Source organism: Pagrus pagrus (assembly GCF_965226575.1).
Source record: "Pagrus pagrus genome assembly, chromosome: 8".
In the NCBI taxonomy this organism is placed as follows: Eukaryota; Metazoa; Chordata; class Actinopteri; order Spariformes; family Sparidae; genus Pagrus; species Pagrus pagrus.
In genome coordinates, this window is record NC_140192.1 from 29,158,444 (window position 1) to 29,167,370 (window position 8,927).

The window sequence follows — 8,927 nt, forward strand, 5'->3', positions numbered from 1 at the left end:
TTTTTTTTTTTGTTTGTTTGTTTGTTTGTTTTTTTAGAGCTGAAAGAATAAAAACAGCAGCATCTGACTTTTTTTATATGAAATATAAATCCCAGCAAACGCTCACAGTAATCTTGTAAACAGTCCGTCTGTGTGTGTGTGTGTGTGTGTGTGTGTGTGTGTGTGTGTGTGTGTGTGTGTGTGTGTGTGTGTCCGCAGTATCTGAAGTCATTTCATTCCAGATTGTTCTTTAAACATGAAACAATTAGGTGACATTGTTGTAATGTCTCGTAAAAATGATGGCACTCAAATCAAGATAATGACTTTCGATTCTAAACAGTTTTCAAACGATATCATTTCGCCGTCAGATTGGATCATCTTGTTACAAGAAAATAGGATTTTAGGAGTCAGAGGTTCTGTTAAAACAGAGAGGTTCTGTTAAAACAGAGAGGTTCTGCAGAGTTTGGAGTTTGTTCTGAAGCAGCTCGGCAGCCTTCAAGTAAACTGAGACAACATCTGCACCAACATGACACCAGATTAACCACAGGATATCTATCAAGCCATTTAATAGATCGATAGCCACGTGTGAATATTCACAAAGAGAAAAAAAAAACATTTCATAGATCAAAACTCTTATTATTCTAGTTTGTATCTTTAAATAACCATGAAAGATTAAATCTTGATAGAAAATCCACAGACCAAACTCCAGCCTTTTTTTGTTTCTTTCTTTTTACTTCAGTTAAGAAAAGTTACACAAAAGGTGGCAAATTTGTCGACAATAAATAATAAATAATTTTTGTTGCACGGGAACAAACGAAACATTTTTTCCAGAGCTAACGGTATTTTTTAACTTATTATTAATTATACACATCTTTGGGAAAGAAAAAAAAAAATATTCTCGGACGGACACTAACTCACACAAATGTCCCACGAAGCTTGTGGCAAAATAGAGGTATACCTTGTTGCAAATGCTTTAGTACTTGGGTCATGAAGGAAATCGTGAAGTTAAATGAAGAAAGCAGTGCTGTTCCCTCCGAATGTCTATTATATGATGATGTGCATGTATCGAATTATAAAATCACCAGTCACTGTTTTCCATTCAAAGTAGCACACAGCAAGTATAAGATTCAGATTTCAGAGTTCTTCCTCTTCAGAGGTCCATTTATCGGTGGAATCAGGTTCATGTCTTCTCGTTTTGGCAACTGTGACCAGGTGTGAACGTGCAGCACCGGCCATGATGACGCATCTTCTGGATGGACATTAGAGTGGGTGGCTGTGGTAAAATCCCATGATTGTCTTCACAGTGTCAAAATACAACCAGGGGGGTTGTTTGGTGCAGTCGGGGGGGTGGGGGTGGCGGGGTGAACGGGGACTGCGTGTTCAGTTCAGTCCGTCCATGCGGCGTCGGCTCAGGCCTCGATGGGGCTGGATACCATGCTGTTCGGCGTGTCTGGAAGCTGAGACGACATGGACGCTACTTCGCTGCCCGTCGAGTTCGAGCCCGGTCCTCCCTCCGAGAACGTGACCTGCGGACACATCAGGCAGGAGTCAGAAACATCTGCACACACCACAAGATGGTCTCAGAGCGGTGGCTGAGGACGAACAGGCCTGCTCAGTGTCTCAGCAGGCAGGATGGAGGCACAGACTAAAAAGACAAGACATCCGAGCATGTGAATAAAGTGATGAGGCGACATTCTTTACATTCCTGTCCGGTGAGATATCAACAGAGAATCAGTCCACTGGGAGGATTTACCGAAAAATCATTTGGCCTGCAGTCACAGTGACATCACACGGTGTCAGAGGAAGACTGGGAACAACTGTTATTACTAATTGAAGAAGTCTAATTTATAACAGGAAACACGGGCTTGATATTCCCTCTGACATATAATTCTATATTTTAAATAGACTATTTTATGGAGGATTAAACTCTGTTTGATAATTATATAGTAATGAAATCTTCGGCTCCCTGGACGATGAGAAAAACACACACATTCAAACCTCTACACGACTTTTTGTATTTGCTCCTCTGCTGGGTCTGATCGTCTTATTACTGACACGTTTTACTGGCAGTTCATCTTAATCCTGGTCTCAGACTAAATGAACCAGGCCTCGGTCCCTTTCTCAATCCACAGCTAACACTATGTTACTCGTCTGAAAAACAGCCCAGCTTTCCCGCAGCCACAGAACGGATACATTGCGTGTCGCATTCCAGTTTTTGTCATAAATCCTAATAATCCATTCACAGGCGCAGAAACGCGTGGCGCTATTTTGTGTCCACCTGCAGTCGGAGCGCTTCTCTGCTGGAGCTGATCTGAGGAGGTTTCTGGAGGCTGTCTCACGCTGTGTGAGTGCGCGACCCAAAGACACAACCCAGCAGAGAAGAAAGAGAATAAAATGATCTCCAAACGTTTTAGAGACAAGAACTTATGTTTGACAGCTGAGAAAACGTGTGCACCAACACGAAACCATCCCGTCATATGATGGCTGAGATGAGTCCACCGAAACATCAGAGTTAGAATTAACAGGATGACGGAGGAGACGCTCTGTGGAGCGGCAGCTGGAGGGTTTTTGTAAATAAAGCTTTAGATGGAGAATTTTAGAGTCGATACAATCGGAAGAATAAAATCTGATATTTGTTTGGACAAATTGCAGTTATAAAAAATATGCTACCTTCTCTACTGAGACAGAAATGTGATTATTCTGCACTTCAAAGGTTCAGAATAGAAATCGAGTGTCTTAAATAAAAGAAAGCAAATAAATGACTTAGTGAACAAATAACACGAACCAGTTGTTGGAAGGCCGGCTGGTCGATGTCGCTCTGCAAGGCGAAGTCGCTGAGGACCTTCCAGGGCGGCTGGTAGCTCTGCACCTCCACCGGGTTGGCCTGGATGCCGCCGTCGTGCCGCTCCGGACTGGCTGCCACCATCGGGGTGCCCGTCATTCCCTGGATGTTCTGGAAGAGGACGTCTCGCGGTCAGCACCACCAAGTACACATCTCTCATTGTGGGTGATCACAGATGATGGAGTGGGTGGCTGGCTCTGCGTGTGTGTGTGTGTGTGTGTGTGTGCGTGTGCGCGCGCGCGTGCATGCGTGTGTGTGTATGTACCTCTGAAATAAATGAATCCACTATACAATCAGCAGTACAATCAATAAACAAGTGAAGAAAAAACAAATACACAGAGAAACATAAGTGTGTGTGTGTGTGTGTGTGTGTGTGTGTGTGTGTGTGTGTGTGTGTGTGTGTGTGGTGATCCGTGGGACCCTCCATCACCATGTCCTGTGACTGTACTGAGGTGAGTTTCGGGGCTTTATGAAACAAACACATTTGACTGTGCAGGCTTCTTGTTCCGGCCGCCCGGAGAGATGCTGCCTCAGATCTACACATGATTTCATTTGACTTAACTTTAACTTAATTAATAATGAAAGACAGGTGGACAACAGTTGAGGTCTGTCTCTGATCAAAGACTACAATACATGAGTTTTTGTCCTGGAGGATCATTCCCATCCCCAGTGGTCTGCACAGGGTGTTGTGCCGCTCAGTAACCCGGGACATCCTCTTACCGTCTTGTCATTTGGCTGCTGTTGCTGCAGCTGCTTCATCAGCAGGCTCCTCTTCTTGTCTTTGCACCGCTTGTTCTGGAACCAGACCCGGATCACCCGCGGGCTGAGGCCGGTCATTTCAACGAGTTGCTCCTTCATGAGAGCGTCGGGCCTTGGGTTGGCGTTGTAGCAGGTCCGCAGCGTGTGCAGCTGCTTCTCGTTTAGCACCGTCCGGACGCGGGTGGTCTTCTCCGGCTGTTTGTGGACGTGAGGCCGCAGCGCGGGCTGCCGGGCGGAGATTGGTTCTGCTGTTGGGAAAGGACGGAGAGACAACCCAGAGAAAGACCTAATCAATGAATCTGTGTGCAGAGCGGCTTTACATGAAGAGACATAATGTGAACGGAGGAGACAGGCTCATGAGTTGTATCCAGTTCTGTTCAGCTGCTCCTGCAGCACAGGACGCTGAACTTTGGTAATCATGAGTTTTTTAATCATGCTTGCAGACACTTGTCTGGCTCAGCAGCTTTATACTCTATAACACAGCGCTGCTGACACCACAGGCCGCTGAGGACCAGGTCCGGGAGTTTTGCGTAAGAGCAGCAGAATGACAGTGCAGCACAGCGCGTTAGTAAATCTGATAAAAATAGGCATGTGGTAAAGCACCTCTAAATACAACTATGTTCCAGCATATCTGCATATGTGGTTTGAATGCAGGGGGACGGTGCAGCTCTGACTGGACCTTCTGATCCAAGGTCCAAATGTGTTTTAAGACGCAGCAGGGCAGCTGGACTGCTCCGTGCGAGACAAACCCCCCAACTGACTGCAGACCAGCAGTGCACTGCACGGCACACGTAGCCGAGGTAACAACAATCGCATCCCGGACCCGCAGCCGTTTTTCGCACTCCTCAGCAGTGATAACTTTGTGTGGGCCTATTTCTGACAGCAGCGCCCGCTGTATCTAATCTACCGAGCCTGGAATGACTGAACAAACATGTTCCGAGCAGCAGACAGCAGAGCCAGGTCAACATGAAACGCTCCTGTCGGGAGTGAAGCAGTTTCCTGTGCCTGCATTTACATTATGATCCAGATAAAAACTCTGACATTACAGTCCGAGTGTACAACACTGCGCCTGAATACAACTGTGTGGCACAGTGACATGCAGCAGCAGCAGCAGTTAATCTGAATGTGAAACACCACAGACTCAGAGTCAACTCGGAAAATTAGTCATTTCATGAAGCACCTGACCAAAATCCAAGCAGGCACACAGGAAGAAAGAGTTCTGAACTGAAGAGAAGTCACAGCCAGAGCCGCCGAGCAAGTTTCAGTATTCCACCAGCAACTGTCCTGTCTCCTGTCTCCCACTCCCCGGGACTTTACCTGCCATCTGCAGCGGTCTGGCTGGGTGCAGCGGGCTGAGCGGGTCTCCGGTGCCCAGACTGGCCCGTTCTACCACGTCGTGGTCGGCCCGACAGAAGAGCCCGTCCTCCCGCAGAGCGAACTCGTCCCCCGGGATGAGCTGCCGACTGCAGGCCACGCAACGGAAACACTCGATGTGGTAGACCTTGGAGCGGGCCCTCATCACGAAGTCGTTCTTACTGAATCCGATGTTGCATTTAGCGCATTTAATCCCGTATAACCTGCGGGAGACGCACACACACACACACACACACACACACGGTCTGATCAGTTCGACTGCAGGAAGCTCAGCTGCCCCTGACCGAAATAACACGATCGATCATTTTGTACAAGGACAAAAAGAACTATAATAATAATGATGATGATAATAATAATAATAATAATAATAATAATAATAATAATAATAATAATGATGATAATAATAATAATGATAATAGTAATAATGATAATATGCCTCACGGTTTCATTTTCAAACAGTTATACATGATATTTCTACACATCATATATAATAATTATAAAACAGTATTTTCATATTATTATTCATTGTTGCTATAATTATTATTGATAGTTATATTATTGTTTATGACGTAGCCTACTTGATATAATATCATTAGAGTGAAATCATTTTTGGATCATACTTTTATCTCCAGTGTGATCTCTGAAATACAACTTCAGTAGAATTTAGTGATGAGACAATAAATGAAGGCCTCTCAGGCTGTGATCCAATCACTGTTTACGTGTTATAATTACACCAAATTACAGAGTAATTTACAGGCTTTGTTATTATTTAAAAAAAAAAAAAAAAAAGCTTAAGTGTGGATGGTTTTTTTTTCCCATTATTTTCTACAGGTCCATCTGTCACAGAGCACAGCGGCCAGGATGCTACAATCTGATCCCAATCATTATTTAGCCAGTAAATGGTGCAGGCCTGATGTAAAGTGCTTCAGGTTTTTAAAAAGCACCCGATGAACGTGAGTAAATGAAATACTGACATTTCTTAACAATAACAGGTGTCGTAGCAGTGAAGATGATATTGTTCATAATACTGAAAATCATTTAATCCACTGAGAACAAGTCTCCCCGTGTGTCTGAAATCACTCCGGATATTCTCAAACTAAAATGGTGAAATATAAATAATAATAATTCCAGTCTGCGCGCAGCTCCAGCTTCTGTCTGGTATGTGAAGGGGGTCGTCCCGTCCCGTCCCGGCCGTCCTACCTGATGTAGTCCCGTTTACAGTACGTCTTTCCGTCCCTGACGAAGCACGTGCAGGACTCGTCCAGGTACTGGCTGCATTCGGCACATTTGAGACAGGCGGCGTGCCACTCCAGGTCCGGGGAGACCCGCAGGATGTACTGGTCGTGGATCTGGTTCCCGCAGCCCACGCACAAAGACACCAGCCGCTTCTCTGAAAGACCAGCATGAGCGGGACACATCACATAACCGGTCACAACTGTCCGCTGACAAACAGGCAGACTCATCTTATAATGTAGCCTACCAATTGACCTACAATTATTATTATGATTATTATTATTATTATCATCATTATTATCATTATTATTATTATTATTATTATTATTATTATTATTATTATTTTTATTAAGCTATTGTTTCTGAATAGCCTGGATGAAAGAGTCTATAGGTGATATCCGATTACCTAAATCTTTACTGACACTTCTATAAAATGTAGCATTTTATGTTACCAAAGAATTTTAAAGGCCAAGAACATATGTCCTGTCTGTAGCATCACAACTAATGCAACTCTCAAGCATCGCATCCAAACACTGAAAAAGTTTCTTACTTTTCGGCGGGTCCCCCATGTCTCCCATGTCCACAAAGTAAGGCGATGTTGGGTCCACTGTCACAACGGGCTGCGGCACCTGGAAGGCTGGATGTGTCCTCCGCTGCCGGGCTGCCAGGCCTGGGGCTGTGCTGTCCGGCTCGGAGAGGGAGTGTGTGTATGTGTTAGTTGCCGGTGTGTGTGGAGCTCTGATCCTGACGAGCGGTGGGGCTGACGTAGGACAGCAGAACGTCATCTGCATGAGCAGCTGATTGGCTCTACAGACCCTGACCAGCACTAACCACACACACTCACGCACGCACGCACGCACACACAGGCACACTTGCTCCTCATCATTTGTTTTGCAGCGTTGCTTTGCTCTTTTCTGCTCTCTTCTTCCTTCTCTTGTTTTTTAGTCAGTGTGTTTACATGATTTTCCATAAAGGGAAATAAAAACTTTCATATATTTATTTTTTTTGTTTGTTTGTTTGTTTGTTTGTTTGATTATTGTATCTCTGTGGTCCAGTAATGATATAGCCTATAAGGATGCCTTGTGCCGCTGTCAGATGAAAACCTCACAATAACTTTTCAGAAACTCAGAAAACAGCCTTGTGTGAGATGACTCTAAAAAGCAAACTTAACAATATGGGTTGACTGTAAAAGCTTAGAGGAAACATGTAATCCTTAAACCTAACGAAACATATCGCTAAAATATGCACATGCGTGGTTTTCAGCAGAGAACAGCTGATAGTATGAGCTCTAAATCAGAGCGGTGACAGGCCAGGACCCGCAGGAGCAGCTCCGACACACACCAACACGCCCTCTTGTGTCTGTAACCTACTGGCTCCGTCAACATACAGCAGTAACACACAGAGGACACCTCCAGCACTGTTATTAAACTCAATGTGCACATAAAAAAAATGCACAATAGATCTATAACAAGAAACAGAATACATGCAGTAGATAATGATAGCGAAGTGAAAAACAAACGTCAGAAATAATTGTGCAGGAAGAGACAAAATGAACAAAAAAAAAAAAAAAAAAACACCATCAAAGCAGTCCAGTGGCTCTCCTAATGAGAAGGTTCAACATGAAGAGAAACAGATAAAGTAACATGACACAGATACAGAGAAGATGTTAAATGTATGGACAGCTTCTTCCTTGGAATCTTATAGAAAATTGTGAAAAAGTTTTATTTTATTTATTTAGAAGATTATTGGCTGACCTTGTATTATAATCATGGATTTGGGAATTGAACTGAAATACATTTTGAAAACAGACTCAGTTGTGAATGGATTCAACAAACAAAAAAAAAACACATTTGAAAGTGGTTTAAAGATGGGGAGCACGTACAGAGAGTGGGAAAGGGAAGAGAACTTGTGAATCTGTTGGAGGATGTTCTAATTCTGATGAAATGTTTTTGCAGTGAAAAAGTACAGTTGAAAAGATGTGTGAGATGGAGGGACAGATCGTTGTGTAATATAGATTGAGAGGGATTTTTCTTGATATTCCCCTGATTACTCCAATACTGTTTGCTATAATAGAAACAAATGTTTAATGATTTTTCCAGGTGAGATTTTCATTTATAAGAATTCAGATACATTTAGCGACTGTAACCTTTTCTAAGGTATAATTGGCAACATGTTCACCATGGAAAGGCATTTTGTTTTTTTTTACATTTCCAGGCATAAACATCATGTATGAACTTTCCTTTGTGTTGAGTGATCATTTGTTTGCCTTCAACTAGCTTTACACTTTACTCATGTGTGTTCATTTCTGATACTATTATTTTTTTATCTTTAACAGAGTGTGATACAATATACAAATATTGTAATTGAAAAATACTTTTGATAAGGTCACTTACATAAATAAGGAAATGTAAGGTCCCAGGATCGATCCTTGTGGCACCCCACAAGAAATCAACCTATAATCTGATGATGTATTATTCCATGATACAAATTGCTTTCTTGCTGATAAGTAACTTTTGAACTTTAACATATCTGCTCAGAGATTATGCTTCTTGGCAATAGAACGTTTCAAGCAGTTAGTTAACAAAGGCTTGCTTGTTAATATTTTTGTTATTAAAATTTCAGACAACAACCTCATGAACCTTTAGCAACTCAGGGAACAAAATGAAATACAGGAAGATGGCCAGATAAGTCACAGAACAAAATACCAGAGGCACAAAAGGGATTTGTAAATATATAATGA

The 8,927-nt window shown here is 43.0% G+C and overlaps 1 protein-coding gene across 2 annotated transcripts; it reads right to left on the minus strand.

Moving 5' to 3' along the window:
• Positions 1 to 571: 571 nt before the first annotated feature.
• Positions 572 to 6,891, minus strand: isl1a (ISL LIM homeobox 1a). Of its 2 annotated transcripts, none has more exons than XM_084359462.1 (6): positions 6,738 to 6,891; positions 6,155 to 6,344; positions 4,898 to 5,157; positions 3,542 to 3,828; positions 2,765 to 2,932; positions 572 to 1,505 (listed from the first exon to the last, which is right to left on the minus strand). In XM_084359462.1, the coding sequence occupies exons 1-6, from the start codon at positions 6,763 to 6,765 to the stop codon at positions 1,389 to 1,391; spliced, it is 1,050 nt and encodes a 349-aa protein (XP_084215588.1). In that variant the 5' UTR covers positions 6,766 to 6,891; the 3' UTR covers positions 572 to 1,388. The 2 variants fall into 2 exon arrangements, with proteins under 2 accessions (XP_084215588.1, XP_084215587.1); XM_084359461.1 differs by having other exon boundaries at positions 3,542 to 3,825; positions 6,738 to 6,855.
• Between the last annotated feature and the right edge of the window lie 2,036 nt (positions 6,892 to 8,927).